At 39.7% G+C, this 16,314-nt stretch overlaps 2 protein-coding genes across 8 annotated transcripts in view; one reads left to right on the forward strand and one right to left on the reverse strand.

Moving 5' to 3' along the window:
* Positions 1-8,923, reverse strand: part of St7l (suppression of tumorigenicity 7 like) — a 109,423-nt gene extending 100,500 nt beyond the window's left edge. For 4 of the 6 annotated variants that reach the window (XM_013516417.1, XM_013516414.1, XM_005388963.2 and 1 more), the window contains exons 1-3: positions 8,031-8,722; positions 5,628-5,710; positions 278-437 (exon numbers count right to left, since the gene is read on the reverse strand). In XM_013516417.1, the coding sequence (XP_013371871.1) occupies positions 278-437; positions 5,628-5,710; positions 8,031-8,238 (451 nt within the window). In that variant the 5' untranslated portion in view covers positions 8,239-8,722. Of the gene's footprint in view, positions 1-277; positions 438-5,627; positions 5,711-8,030; positions 8,723-8,823 lie in introns of those variants that run through there. The other 2 variants (XM_013516418.1, XM_013516415.1) reach the window with 2 other exon arrangements.
* Capza1 (capping protein (actin filament) muscle Z-line, alpha 1) overlaps positions 8,899-16,314 on the forward strand; it is a 39,602-nt gene continuing 32,186 nt past the window's right edge. For both annotated transcript variants that reach the window (XM_005388962.2, XM_013516421.1), the window contains exon 1: positions 8,899-8,978. In XM_005388962.2, the coding sequence (XP_005389019.1) occupies positions 8,940-8,978 (39 nt within the window). In that variant the 5' untranslated portion in view covers positions 8,899-8,939. The remainder of the gene's footprint in view (positions 8,979-16,314) is intronic.

Consider the following 16,314-nt stretch of genomic DNA (forward strand, 5'->3'; position numbering starts at 1 on the left):
CTTGATTTTTAAAGAAGTCAGTCTGAGAATTATCAACCTACATTAATAATACTGCCAAGTTTACCATATATAGCTAGAACTGTTGAGCTTCTACCCCCACGATGTGATCATCTCCAAAGACCTCACCTCCTAACGTCACACTGATGATTAGGTTTCAGTGTATCAGTGAAGGAGTAAACACACAGCCAAACCACACAACTGTGTTGTTTAGAATTTATCTCCCACAGTCAAACTCAATCTTAGAAACACAGCTCTGAAAACACACTGAAAAAGTCACCTGACAAATTCTGTCTACCGGTTTCATTTTCTCTGTTGCTGGGAGAACCTGGCTCTGCGATGCTGCTTTCCGTGCCTCCCATCAGCGGTCGCAAATGGTTAATAGATACTTGCTCAATAAAAGAGGTGCCGTGCTTATGGAAGTACCACCATTCAAATATCTGTGATAAAGAGAAAACACCTTTTACTCAAAGCAGAATTTATTAGCAGATATATGAACTCAAAACATTCCCTCAAGATGTTCCTATTGAGACAATTATGAGACAAGAGGAAGGGAATAAAGGGAGGGGGTGCAAACAAGGGTAACAGGGAGGATGGGCATGTTACATGCATGTAGGAAAATATCACATCAAAACACAATATTTTGTAAAATTGATACGCACAAATAAAAAATACATTTTTAAAAAGGTTTTCCTGTTCAATTCAAAATTTTAAATGTATTACCTTTTCCCACAGTTCCCTAATAACATATGCCATGTTAAGAGTGAAATATTTTTTATGAGATTTTTGACAAAATTAGGCAAAGCTACACAGTTGTAATTAAGAATGTAAAAACAATAAGAAGTGTTTAACCTGTAAATCATTTAAGTGTTATGTTACACTGTCATCTTATTGTATCTGTAGTATAAAGTCTCTTTTTAAAAAATTAGGCAGGCATGGGGGTGCACACCTATAATCCCAGCACTCAGGGAGGCTGAGGCAGATGGACCGCTGTGAGTTTGAGGTCAGCCTGGGCTACAAAGTGAGTTCAAGGCCATCCTGAACTGCACAGTGATACCCCATCTCAAAAAGACCCCCCCCAAAAAAAATTAGTATAGTAAAATAAGCTCAACTAACATCAGAATGCCCAGGTTTGACTCTCAAGCCAATAATTTATTAACTATGCACTTTGGACAAGTTACTTTACCTTAACAACTCACAGCCTCAGTGTTTCTGTCTATTAAATGTGGTTAACCAGTTATAAGAAAGTGCTTTTTGAACCAAAAAGTGCTACTCCAGCAGTATTTGGCAACATTATTGATATAACTTGAGCCAGGATGATTCTCAGATTGAACTACTTAGAAATATGCATTTCTTTTGTATTTCCATGGTTTATCACTTGTAAAAGAGTAATAGTTAAGCTCAACTGTCAACTCGGCAGTTGTTTTGGGAGTCACCAAAGAGGATAACAAAGCACATTTCTGGGTGTGTCTGGGTGGGCCATATATTCATGACTTTAGCGTCCACATGGGCCCCTCACCCCTTGTCCTCTGTCACTGTTCCCTCACTCTGCTTTCCAGCCAGCATGAACTGAGCAGCTTGGCTTCACCATGCACTTCCAGCGTGATGCTTCTGCATTACAGCCAGCCAGTCATGGGCTGAAATATCTGAAACATGAGCAAAAATAAGCCCCTCTTCTTTAAATTCTGTGTGTTAGGTGTTTGTTTCTACTGACAAAGCTGACCGATACAAAGAAGCAAAAGTAGCTCTCTATGTGGAATTTGTAGAAATTTTCATACTTCTACATTTCCAAACTTCTCAACTGTTTATGCCAGGCTCCTTTGTATTTCAGCTTAAATGGTGCTCCCTCAGGGAACTTCTCCTAAATCCACAGAACACAGATAGCTGTGTTATGTGCTTCCACTGGATTTTGTTTCCCTTTCATAGCAATCTTTTAATTTATAATTGGTGCTCAATTCTTCAAGCCCTCAACCAGCTCCCCCTTGATGAAGAAAGACATGCAGCACAGGAAGCTTCCCTGATATTTCATATGCCCTTTTTTTTTTTTTTTTTTTTTTTTTTTTTTTTTTTTGTGTGTGTGTGTGTGTGTGTGTGTGTGTGTGTGTGTCTTTTTTAGACAGGGTCTCGCTATGCAGTTCAGGCTGGTCTCGATTGATCCTCCTGCCTCAGCCTCCCAAGTGCTGGGATTACAGGCATGCGCCATAAAAATATTACTTTTGATTCAGTAAATTATAGAATAAATCTGCCAAACAGGTGCCAAAAGTATGCAGTCATTTTGTATGACATTGTATCCCAAGGACAAATGCTACAATATTTATAAGTGCTTGAAATGCAAAGTACTGTTTTTTTCTATTATGTCACTAACATTTTATGCTCAGTCTAAAAATGGCTTCCCTTTAAAGCTTATTCTCCAAGTTAACAAGCAATTAATCCCAAATATGATCATGGTTTGGCTTCTACTATATGTTTTACTAAGAAATGTGATGAAACTTCTTTATGTGTGTATGTGTGTGACATGGTACGCAATCTATCAACCACTTCCTCAGCCCAAGGGATGAAATTTCTCTAAAACAACCATAAGAAATTACACACAGGTAGAAGTTGTTTATGTGACAGAAAAGATTTAAATTGGACAAATCTTGGATTAAAAAAATAAGATACAGTGGGAGAGTGTCTGCCTAAGGCAAGAGGACCTATGTTCAATCCTTAGTACTTTTAATAAAGTAAGAGGAAGAGAGAGAAATACTGTCAAGGACTTGTAATCAGAGGGTAACAATAATAAAGTGCTCTTCACTATATGAAATACAAGTGGTTTTTATTAATAAAAACCTTTTAATTTCCTAAATCAATTTTACAATGTTTTGTACAATGTTAAAATAAACAGTGGTAATAACAACTGCTGAACTGGAGATATAGTAAAATGGTAGTATGTTTGCCTAGTACGTGTAACCCCTGGGTTCAAACCCTAGTACCACACATAAACAGAAAAATAATAAATACCTAATATTTATCTAAAGCTCTCTATGAGCTGGGTGTCATGGTGTATGCCAATAATCTAAAGTATTAGGAGGCTGAGGCACGAGGATTGAAAGTTTAAGGCCAGCATGGGCAACTTAATGAGACCCTGTCTCAAAATAAAATTTTGAAAAGGGTTGGAGAAGTAACTGTGGTAGAATGTTTGCCTAGCATGTATGAAGTCTGGCTTCGATCCTCAAACAAAAACATTTCTATGAGACAAGCATTATGCCAAGTGCATGCATTATGTCATTTAATCCTCACAACAGCTAATTCTGGAGATGAGGAATATGTTCCAAATTTAAATAACTAGCTCTAGTTCATACCACTGGTCAGATACAGGGTTGAGTTTCTTATTCAGGTTTGTCTAACTTCAGAGCTTCTAACCATACTTCTCAAATGTATGTCAGAGTATACGTATATGTATGTGTTTAAGTATACATATTCCACATGTCGCGGTAGTAAAAAAAAAATTATAAACACAATTTTTGCTAATAAAAACCCACCAATACTGCAAAGGTAATGATACTGTAATTGAGCTTTTAAAATGTCACTTGAATTTCCTAATTTTTGTATATTTAACCCTCTTCTAAAAAGAAACCAGTTTTTAAACCAGTTTTAGAAATCTGATATATAGATGCATGCTATCCCACTTTTATGAATGAGAAAGTTGGGATTTAGACAGTTTATGTGAGATGCCTACATTACTGTCTAGTAAGTGTCAGTCAACAACTCAAAATCATATCTTCTGGTTCCAACACCAATGCTTTCTGCCTATTTCAGCTGTTTATAACTCTCAGTCTCCCTCCTTCTCTCTTCTGTGTTTCTCTCTCTCTCTCTCTCTCTCACTGGGGACTGAACCCTGGGTCTCTGCACTTAACTATACCCCAAGCCTTTTTTTTTTCTGGTACTAGAAATTGAACTCAGGGCCTTGTGCTTACCAGGCAAGCACTGTGCCACTGAGCTACAGCCCCAGCCCCATCAAGCCTTTTAATTAATTACTTTTTTTCACAAATGTTTTGTTGTTGTTGTTGTTGTTTGAGACAGGGTTTTGCTAGGCAGTTCAGGCTGGCTTTGAACTCACTTTGTACCCCGGCTGGCCTCAAACTTGCAGTGATCCTCCTGCTTCCATCTCTAGAGTGCTGGGATCACAGGCGTGCGCCACCACACCCAGCCTTTTTTTAAAATTTTGAGACAGGATCTCACAAAGCTGTACAGACTGGGCTCAGACTTGTATCCTCCTGCCTCAGCCTCCTACAGTGCTGGGATTCCAAGTAGGCATCACTACACAGTGCTTTAAATGTATGCTATTGACTACGCTAAAATATGCTCAATTACAAGTGGGCTTTACAAAGCAATATTGTGAGGCTCATATTAACATATACTTTTTATTCTGAATCCCTCAATAGTTTCTTTAAAAGAAAAACCCCTTTCTTTTACATTTCATTTTAACAAAATGCTCAGCTTTAGTACCTGTTTTAAAAATAAAAACCAACACAAATACTATTATTTTTACTAAAGATGGAGAGCACCACCTACAGATGAGAAAAAAGAATAGAAAAATCCACTGACCACACATGGAATAATACTAAAGATTTCTATCTGTAGCAACATTTTTCCAAAGTGTACACTAGGAAATGCTAGATGCTAGGGATGTTAAAGGGAATTATAAATTTTTTTAGTATTTTAAAATGTTATTTTGTTCAAGGAAAAGCTGGATTAAATAGATTTCCATCTATTTAATGTGGGATTTCTTAGAATAATAATGGCCAAAATTCATTAAGTGCTCACTGAGCTAGCTACCATGTTACAAGCTTTTACACACATTATCTCATTTAGTTCTCACAGTTCTTCAAAGTGGTACTATTATTCTTCCCATTTGGAAGAGGAATTGGGGCTTGGAAAAACTGCAGACTGAATTCCAGACATAAATTTTAGTCTGTGAAATATTATCAAAATTAAAATATTGGGAAATTTACAGAAAATCTGTATGTCCAGTTTCTCTTGTTTTTGTTTTTGTTTTGTTTTTTGAGACAGGGTCTCACTATGCAGTTCAGGCCAGCTTTTGAGCTCACTCTGTAGCCCAGGCTGGTCTCGAACTTGCAACAATCCTCCTGCCTCAGCCTCCCAAGTGCTGGGATTACAAGCGTGAGCCATCATGCCCAGCCTCAGTTTCTCTTGAAAAGATCTGAAAAACTGGAACATCTGGTACTACTAGTCATAGGTTTACATGACAACAATTAGCTTTCCCCTCTTTTACAAGGAGTATGTACTTTCCAGATTATCCAGTTCACAAAGTAAATGATAAATTTATTCTTATAGTCTTCCCTTTTCACTCACTTTTTTGTTACTAACAAGAGACCTTCAGGCATTAAGTTTCTAACCCCCTTCTGACTATAGTATACAAGACTTTATTATGCAACAAATACTGCTAATCTCTAGAAGTACAGAGAGAGATGTACTGTTCCCCAAACTTGTTTGGTGAGGTAATTCTTTTTGCAAATGCCTAACACATTTTAGAAATGCTGATATATAAGTACTTAAATTATTGTAACAATATGTAGGACCTTTGGACAAATATCAAAACATCAATTTAAAAAATGGAAACTACTTACAAATATCAGTCCTGATATCAAAGAAGATGTCCCTGTAAGTGCCACATAGAATTTGGGTGTCAGTGAATTTAAAAATCCTGTCACTGTTAAAAGAAAAAACATAAAAGTTTAAAAAAAAAAAACACAAATTGAAAGTGCTTAAGCTATAAATATGTAGATGTCTTTGAGTGGGAGGACATAAGTAGTGCACTTGTTCTTCAACTTACAGTGAGGGTCTATCCTGATAAACCCTTCGGAAATTGAAAATAGTATAAACTGAAAATGCACTCGATACCCCAAACCTTTCAAATGTTGGAGCTTAGCAACGCAGCACACTGTATTGTTTATCCTCCAGATTGTGTTCCTGACTGCCTAGGACTGGACAGAGGGTACTGCTAACCGAGGAAAAGATCAAAATTCAAAATTTCTACTGAATGCATATATGGCTTTTGTACAACTGTAAAGTTGAAAAAGTGTAAACTGAGCCACTTTATGAATATTCATTCGAAAAAGTTGCAACTTTAAAAACCACTATAAATTCCCATTGTACCATATCCTAAAAACGCATTCACACATGTAAAAGTAGGATTTCATACTGTTGGTTAGCTAATTAAGAAGCAAATTAAGCCACAAAAAGAAAAAGAAAAAAGAAGCAAATTAAAATGAGGCTTAGGGTAGGCTGGGTTAGGGATGTAGTTCAGTGATAAGAGTGCTTGCCTAACATGCATGAGGCCCTCGTTTCAATCCCCAACACCACTAAAAAATAATAAAATGTATAAATAAAACGAGGTTTAGTATGTGCAAGGTCCTAGATTCCATCCCTAGCACCAAAAAAGTGGAAAAAAAATTGAGGTCATTTGGCTTGCCTTTGAACATAAAACCTAAAACACATAAATCATAATTTAGACTAGAATTTTTGCAAAACTCTAAGAAGCTAAACAAACATACTTTTTTGTTTTTTTTTTTTTGAGACAGGGTCTCACTATACAGTTCAGGCCAGCCTTGAGCTCACTTTGTAGCCCAGGTTGGTCTTGCACTCGCAACAATCCTCCTGCCTCAGCCTCTGGAGTGCTGGGATTACAGGCATGCATCACCAAGCCCAGCAATAAACACACTTTTACAAAGGAGGTTTTAAAAACACTCCATTTACTTTGGTAAAATACAAACCAAATGTTTCAAATAGGAAAGGAAGCAGTATGAGCTTCCCGTAGATCAGTTAGGAAGGCAAAATAGCAAGAGAAAAGTTACAAACAGCTCTCTGCGTCTAAAATCCTCAAACAGGTTCTTCACTTCAAATAACTGTCGCATTAGTACTTTGGATTTTAAAAGTAGTGAAAATATTTAGTAGTCAACTACGCTCACCTTCGTGGTGTATCTAGTTAACACGTAAAAAATTTTGAAAAATTCACTAACATTTTGCTGAGCATACAAACTACCTTTAGGCACTTGATTCACCTGTTACAGACATCAAATTAGTTCTTTAGCTTGTTTTAGTACGCTAGTTAAATCTGAGTTTACATTGCATCTGCCTTCTAAAATATCTAAAATATTCCAGAATATTATGTCTTTCATGTCATCTCATGGAATAACAAAGGTGGTATTTGCCTTCACTCGCTACAGAAAAACTAACCACTGCACTAATCAAAGTCATCACTCCACAAAAAATATGTTCATCTTGTTCTGAGACTGCTGCTCAGAGGATGAGTGAAAGAAATGTAACACCGTAAGAGGCCTTAGGCCCCATCCACTTCATCCTGTCTACAACTAAAGCACAGTAAGTATTTGCAGAACCCCTGAGAATCAACACTTTCCATGCATCTTTGTATCTTTAGCCCAGACTGCATAACATGCACAAAGCCACTGGTGTTTCCCTCCACCTTGCCTATCCTACAATGATCCAACTTACTATTCAAGATGAAACCAAGAATTAATATCACAAAACTACGGACTTCTTAACAGAACTATTCTAAAAGAAGGGAATGGTAAGCGAGGATCATGGCACTTTCTGAGATCTCTATTACAGATGTACATATCTTCGCTGTCTCTGGTGAGGGTTTCTCTTAGGCAGGAACGATTTTCAAGCGACCCTGCAATGGCGAAAGTGCATTTAGAGTGCGCTCCTTTCCGTCTGTCTGTCCTACCACCGGAAGCCTACAGTTTATCAGGTGGCTTTTCCTGGGGCAAACCAGGACAGCTCAGAGAGGGCGGACCTTAAGAGGTCTAGGGAGGGGCCGTTAGCTGCATTTCACGTTTGACAATCAGCTGCGGGGCTGTGGCCTGCGAAAAAACAACACACGGATTCGCGCAACACCGACTCCTCCAAAGCCCCCCGCGGCTCCCGAGCCTCTCTGGCCGTGGGCGCTCGCCCCCCGCCGGCGCCTCTCCAGGGTCCCCCGCCCGTCCCGGGGAGTCCGGGCCTCTCACCCGCTGCCAAGTGCTCACACAGCCTCAGCGGGACCCTCAGAGCGTAAAGCAGCCCCAGCCCCGCCACGAACCACAATGAGGCCCCAGCCCCTGCCAGCCCGGCCCGCAGGCGCTCCTTCCAGCCCAGCGGAGGGCTCAGGCCGCGAGCAGTCGCAGGAGAAAACGCTGCGGCAGTCGCGGCTTCACTCAAGTAGTCCCTGTCCGCCATCTTGCCACTCCCGCAGGCGCCGGCAGCTGGGAGGGGAGAGGGGCAGGAAACCCGGAGTCGGGAATCCTGGGATAGTGACGGGCCTGCAGCCGGCTCTGTCAGGGCTGCGTCCTGGGGAACCCCGCCGCGAAGGTCTAGAAAGTGGCAGAGCCAGTCCCAAGACTGCTACAAAACGGCTCCTTCGGGGCGGGGTGGGGGTGAGAGCGGCACCCCTTCTAGAGGATCTGGACTACGATGTGACGCTGAAGGGACGTGGTTTTGCTTCTGTACGAGTTGAGGTCATCTTCCACCCTATTCCCCAGGTTGGAAAAGCCACCGGTCTTTCCCGGGGCTGAGCAGCTTTTAGCACTTGGGACTCCGCTGCCATGGCGATTACTGGTACCCGGAAAAGCTAGGAGTAGCAATAGCTTTTTGATTGGATGGAGCCCAGACCCACGACCAGTCCAAACACGCCGCAAACATCCAACAGATGAATAAGTAAATAACTAACTCGGGGAAACAGAATAAACCTCAAGCCCCTGTAGGGAAAGCGGGCTTCCTGGGGTGCGAGAGCTGGAAACCGTCACCCCCGCGCGCCTTACTGACATGGCGCCGTCGCGGTCGGCGTTTCCGGGCGGGCCCTTCCGACAGCGAGGCCATCACTCAGCTTCCTTCCCGGCCTGCCTCGCGCCCGCGGCCGGGCTGGGCCAGAGCAGCCCAAGATGGCGGACTTTGAGGATCGGGTGTCCGATGAGGAGAAGGTAAGGGGGTCCGCCTTCCTCTCTCTCACCTCCTCCCGCGACAGGCCACAAGGGTCTGACCCAGCTGCGGCGGAAAGCCTGGCTGTGTCCCCAAGAAAAAGCAGGTTCTTGGCTCGAGTTGGCAAATGTTCTCTGTAGTCGGGACACTTCCCTTTTAAGGGGCTTTCCCCTGCCTCACGGTGGCCCCAGTTCTCCATTCAAGTCTGTGCTTTTCCTTCTAGATCTGACGCACAGCCTTCCTGCGTGGCCTTCCTGCGAGAGAAGAGAGTTGCCCTTATTGAATCTTGACTGTAGACTTCTGTACTTATAAGACGGGGCGATGGCGGTATCGCGACTTACTGAGCAGCAGTTATTTTGCAGCCCTTGGGCTTTTGGGGCGCTCGCCCTCCCACCACTAATTTTTAGGTGTGATTGGGGCGAGTTCAGGGCGAGTCACTTCCTGATCTAGGTGGCCTGTTAACTTCCCTTTTGCCCCTCCTTGCTCAGGAAGTGATCTTGCTGTCACTACTGCTCGACGGGGAGAGGTCTCCAGATTTTCATCTTACTTACTGCACATCCACTTTCCCACTTTTACCTCTTCGCCGTAATAAGCGAGTAAGCCTCAGGGCATTTGCTTCAGCATTTGAACACCGCTCTTCTGCAGATGCTCCCTTGATTGTCGGTACATTGGCCTCCAGGTGACTCCATCCCTGGCATCTTACCTTGTCTTAATGATAATTTTTTAAAAAACAGTTTTCAGCTTCTTAAGAAATTCAGAGTAACCAGTGGATTTTTTTTTAACTCTAAGTTTTATATAGCGCATAATTATCATGTTAACACATTGAGGTATACACCCAAAAAAGTAGCTTGCTTTCTTTGATGCACTATGGTGGTGTCTTTGATTACAGTTGGACCTGTCAGCGTGCAATTTGTGTACATACTTATTTCTTTAAAAATGGCTTAAATACAAGAGCATGTTTGAGGTGGGATAACTATTTCCCTGACAACTGTACACCTTTTGAAAAGTTTGTCAAGTTTTCAGTAAATACAACATTTTATGGCCCGTAAAAATTACAATATTTTCACCTGATGTTCCCTTTAGGACAAGAATTAATATCTTTTGTTTCCTATGGTGAAATATCACAAAGTGTGCATCCTTGAGTGTGTTCTGCAAACCCATCTGGGTTCTTTCTACTTTTATTTCTATAATAAAAATAGATTGGGGAGCATGGTGGAGGCTGAGGCAGCAGGATTGCTGTAAATTCAAGGCCAGCCTGAATTGTATATTGAGACCCTGTCTCAAGAAAAAAAGAAAAACAAAAAGATTGGGATAGAAGAAGGAACTGTTAATGATCCAGGAACATGTTCTCTTATTTGGAAATTGTCATAAATGTTGAAGGTTTAGGGTAAAAAAAGGTATGTGTGACTTTATGCTGGAAAGAAAACTATAAAAAATATTTATTGAGATAATGATTCAGATAAATTACAGTGAAAATCCTGAAATAAAATACTTATTAACCCAATTGATGGGCCACTTATTTGAAACAAAAATATTGTCACAACAAAATTTCACAAAGAAATTAGGTAAGACTGGGTGTGGTGGTCCATACCTAAAATCTCTGCAGTTGGGAGGCTGAGGCAGTATCAAGTTCAAAGCCAGCCTAGGCAACTTAGCAAGACTCTGTCTCAAAATTTAAAAAATTAAAAGGTAGCTCAGAAACAGAGCACCCCTATTCAGTCCCCAGTTTCATAAAAGAAAAAAAAATTGGGGTAAAAATAAACTTTTAAGTTTATTGTGTCCACATGATACACATTTACCAATTTACCGTGTTGTTGGGCTTTGTCTTTGATGCTGGGTTAGAATGCTTTTTTAACTAAATTGGGAAAATATATATGTATTTCAAAGTGCCAATTAAGGTGTCTTAGGCTACTGACAGTGTTTGAGTTAATACTATCATTAATTGTATAACAGATCTGTGATGTTTCCCCTTCTAGCACATTTCTTTTCTTGCTTAACTTTAATGACATAATAAGCAAATCGTAACTAGTAAGATAAATCTGCCAAAAAGTATTAATGAATTTTACTCATACTTAGTAAAAGAGTTTTTAGATTGTCTTCATTAGTGTGAATACTTACCCACACATAGTTGGTATGGTAAAAATCCATATTGTTTTGTTTGTTTGGTTTTGGTTTTGTTTTTTTGAGACAGGGTCTTGCTATGCAGTTCAGGCTGGCCTTGAGCTCACTTTGGAACCCGGGCCAGTCTCCGCAATGATCCTCCTGCCTCAGCCTCCTGAGGGTTAAGATTATAGGTGTGCACCACCCCTCTGGCCATAGTTCAGTCTGGTCCTGAAACCAGGTTGACCTTGACCTCAAGGCATTCCTCCTTCAATTTTCCCAATTTAATGCAAGGATCACAGATATGCACCACTACCCCCAGCCAAAATTCCATATGATTTTGAGATTACTGAAATTTTGTTAGGTACCTATTCCAAGATGAAAGCTATTTGTTTATCTCTGTGAATCTGTTAGGTAAAAGGGGCTTTAACTTGTAAGATACAGTGTTTGAATTTTCCTTCAATGTCATACCTACCTTGACCCCTATCCTCTACCCTTCAGATTCCTTTTAACTAATTCAAGGATTGAGAAAGTATTTTTCTAACAGGACTTGTTGATATGTCTTGGAGTCATAAATAGTAGTAACCCTTAAATGAGATTTTTGTCCTACAAGATGTTCATAATAAACTTAACTTTAAAAATCCAAATATTTTGAGCTTCAGTTTGTATTTTAAATTCTTGAAGGAATTCTAAAACAATTTTTTTTTCTTTTTCGGCCTTGAAAACTCAACTTCCTTTCTTTTGGGTGGGGCTGTTTTTTGAGAGTCATGTTGCTCAACTTGGCCTTCTACCTCAGGATCTTCCTGCCTCAGCCTCTGGAGTGCTGGGATTATAGGCATGCCCAGCTGATTTGGGTTTTTTTTTTAAGACATGCACACTGTGATACCAAATATATTTTAATATTGCTTTTCAACTTGGATACATTTTCAGAAGGCAATAAAGGCTGTGGTAAATTTGATGATGGTACTCTGATTTCCTTGCAGGAATTTCTGTAAAAGCTAGTAAAATCATCCATTCTCATAACTAACTGCAAAAGTTTTTATCACTTTGTAAACAGGAAGTTGGTTTTTTTTGTAACTTCTGGCTGGTTACCTGAAATGGTCATGATGAGCTGTCTAAATAAAGCAGGAAGTGAAAAGTGTAATGGCATGCAGAAATAAATGCTTTTAGTTTTATCCTGGAGTTCACTTTAGAATGAGCTCCATTCTTCTAGTCATGTATACTCTTTATTTGGTTCTAAATGCTTAGCAAGTCTAAGAGATCCTAATTAGGAAACTTGAACTGTGAGATGAACTTCTTGTTTGGGTTCCATTCTTTGTCTGTTTCCGTTATTTTATGATTCAGCATTTTTTAAACATACAAAGAGAATTTTAGGACTGAAGAAAAGTGTGATTAGCATGCTTTATTCTCTTGAGCCTAACTAGTAGAATACTTTGTGTACAACTTCAAAAATACCATAACTGGTGCTGGGGATTTAGCTCAGCGGCAAAGCACCTGCCTGGCAAGTGCAAGGTCGTGAGTTCGGTTCCCGGTGCCGGAGAAAAACCAAAAAAACCAAAAAAAAAAAAAAACAAAAATACCGTAACTGAGAGATGGACCTGTGTATTTTTAGACAGTGGTGCCAGTTGTAAGCCATTGTTTTGAGAAACAGATTTATTGAAATTATTTGCAAGCGATGTAGAATATGTCATAAGTGGATGAAGGGATTTTCTGGTAGAGCTCATGAAAATGTACTTTGAGGGTAGATTTCCTTAAATATATGTTACCTCCTTAATTAACTAAATGAGTTATTACTCTTGTATAGTCAACTAAACCTAAAGTTTATTTGCCATGACAGTTTTCTAACAAGTTATCAATTAGCATTAATACTATTACCATTTCCTTTTAGTTTTGCCAAGTAGTGGTCATATAAGCTTTTACAAAATCCTGAATCAGAAGCACAAAGCCTAGGCAGGTGCAAACACGTGCCCACTCTTTTGTTAAAAGTATAGGTTTGTCATAATTTATTCCAGATATGTAGCTGAATGTCATAGCGCCTGCCTGGCAAGCGCGAGGTCCTGAGTTTGATTCCTAGTGCCAAATAATAATAATTTACTCTGGAGCATTAAACTGTTCCATTAAAACCACCCTTAGCACACCTGTAATACCAACACTGGGAGGCTGAGATAGGAGGATGGCAAATTTGAGCCCAGCCTGAACAATTTAGTGCTCTCATCTCAAAATTATTTTTAAAGGGCTGGGGATGTAATTGAGTGTGAAGAACCTGAGTTCAATTCTCAGTATCTCTGGGGGAGAGTGGGAGACCTTAATGCTAGACAAAGTAGTACAGTTAGTCAGAAAATTCAGGCATCAGTTGTGTCTGATGATAATCCTTGTTTGTTTTTTTTTAACTGTACCAATTTGTTTCATATATTATGAATGAAAAACCAGAATAGAGCCATCCATCTAAGAAATTATAAATGAGGTATTGTGGTAGAGTGGAAAAGAATGATTGCAATTGTTAGGAAATTTAGCCTCTCCCTCTTGTGTATCTAGCCACTTGAATGATTTTGGAAAAAACTACTTGAGTGGACCTCAGTTTCCTTCTAAAATAAGGAGGCAAGGGGAATTGGATCAAACTGCCCCAACAGTTTAATGCACTTTTTCAAACTCTAATAAAGAAATCTCTATTTTTAAAATTAAAACATTTCAAGCTGGGCATGGTGGCGCACACCTGTAATCCCAGCACTCTGGAGACTGAGGCAGGAGGATCGTTGCAAGTTTGAGACCAGCCTGGGCTACAAAGTGAGCTCAAGGCCAGCCTGAACTGCAGGATGAGACCCTGTCTTAAAAAGACAATAAATAAATAAATTTATTTATTTATTTATTCATTTATTTATTTATTTCAGGAAGTTCTTACTTTGTCTGCTTTCTTGTATTTGCCCTGATAACAAGCCTGAGTTCCTTGGTAACTAGAACCACCATGTCTTTCTATGTAGTGTACAGCACAGCACCACAAGGCATAAAAGTGTCATTAATTCTCCAGCTCGTGTCCTTTATATCCTATAAAATGCCCCCTCCTCATTATATCTGGTCTCCAGATATTCGGGAGTGTGTTTATACTTGGGATGCCTCTTTATACATCATTATGTCTGGGGCCCTGCTCCTGTCACTGGTGCTCTGCCATGCCCCTATTGACAGCATCCAGCTACCATCTCCTAAATGTTGTCCTAGTAGATCCCACAAAGCTTCAAAGCCTTATGGATACCAAATGATTATTGTTTATCTTGCAAGGAGACTTGCAGAGTCCCTGATGAAAGAATTTCCTTCTTGTGCTTCTGTCTTCTTTAGAAAATTCAGAAAAACACACACTAGGTCAGGCATGGTGGCATATGACTGTAATCCTAGTTCTTGGGAAGCTAAGGCAGGAGGATCTTGAGTTCTAGGCCAGCCTAGACTAGGATGAAAATTCAAGGCCAGCCTGGCTTCCTGGCCTACAAAGCAAGACCCTGTCTCAAAAAAAGAAAACACTGTATACAGGGCAAGACATTTTTGGCTCTTTTCGCTATCCACTGTACAAACTTCTTCCAAAAACAAATAAAGTCTTTATGTATCATGAAATTTAAACCCTGAATAAAGGAAGTAGGTCATGACTCTGAAGACCTAGGTATTTTTTAATGATAACTAGATGATAACTTCAGTATCAGAACTTCCTGTGGACCTCTGCATTTCTTTTCCATGATTTTATGTAGAGAGGTACAGAACACTTTGTTTTTGACCTTTTTCACCCTCTCCTTTCATGTTCACTTAAGTCCAGTCAGTTTTTCCTTCCTCTTAGATTCTGTTCCTCCATTTCCATTAATTTTAAAAATTGTTTTATGTAAGGTATTTAGGAATTATATAGTTGCATACTTAGAATGGTAGGAAAGGACATGAGTAAAGAGTCCCTTTTCTAGCCACCCTGCTCCCCTGACATAGATAGCCATCGACAGTTCTGTTTGTATCTTTTCTACTTACGCATATACAAATGGAAAGATACACTTTTCCCTAAACAATATCTCTACCTGTCCACATTCCTTCTACCATATTCTTTATTTGGGGCCTTTTCTGATGCTTGATTCCTACTCATTGACCCCTTACTCCATACTGGGAATTCAGACCTGGGCCTCTCACTGAGCCTACATCCCCAACCCTTTTTATTTTTTGAGATAGTCTCCCTAAATTGCTTCAGCTGGCCTTAAACTTGTCCCCTCTTGCTTTAGCCTCCTGAAAGTAGCCAGGATTACAGACATCTGCTGCAGCACCTAACTTGCTTAGATTATTTTCAACAGCGTTCTTAATTGTTCTTTCTGTCTCCAGCCAGTCCTTCCTTGCCATATTCTAACTGGTTCACTGTAAATTATTCACAGCTATATTGCTAAGTGTTGAGCAGCTATATTACTAAATTTTGCTCTGGCTAAATCTTAGTTTCTTGAATGTGGTGTATTTTAGGGCCATGTCTTGAGATGGAATGCTCCTTCTAGTAGATCAGATGATGCATTGTCAGTGATGGTATTTAGCATATAAGCAAAAAGACACATGAATACTAGACTGCATTAAAGATGGTAGGGCCGGGCATGGTGGCACACACCTGTAATCCGAGCATTGAGGAGACTGAGGCAGAAGGACACCTTTGAGTTAGAGGCCAGCCTGGACTACATAGTGAGGCCCTGTCTCAAAAAAAAAAAAAAGGTGGTAGACTTATTGAAACATACAAGAACTTTGCCTTGTAAATTCTTTGTTTTTTGTGTAGGTAACATTAAGTGCTTAGTATGTGCTAGGAACTTTATTAACATGTATTCATTTTGGAACATTTCTATGAGATGAACACTTAGATTTTTCCCATTTTATAGTTGCATTAAACTAAAGTACATTTGAGGTTAAAATAATATGACCAAGTGTCCAGAACTAGTAATTAGTAGAGCAGACACAATGCCAGCAGTCTGGTTCCAGAGCCTATGTTCCTGTCCATTTTGATTCCTTTGAGTAGATAGTAGGTAAAGATAGTGAGCAGTTCTACTGTATTAATGATATGGCCTTAAACAACAACCAAATTAATGAAATAGTGAGATGGGTGGAAAAAAACGACAAAATAACAGTGCTTTTTGGAGACACTGAAACATTGAGGTCCTTCGTTGATACTGCATTAGAATTATTGCTGAAATATCTTAGTATTCTTTCAAGCTATTTAAATATGCCACTAAAAATTTTTGGCATATA

The sequence above is a fragment of the Chinchilla lanigera genome, unplaced genomic scaffold, assembly GCF_000276665.1.
Source record: "Chinchilla lanigera isolate Chin_1 unplaced genomic scaffold, ChiLan1.0 scaffold00034, whole genome shotgun sequence".
Classification (NCBI taxonomy): domain Eukaryota; kingdom Metazoa; phylum Chordata; class Mammalia; order Rodentia; family Chinchillidae; genus Chinchilla; species Chinchilla lanigera.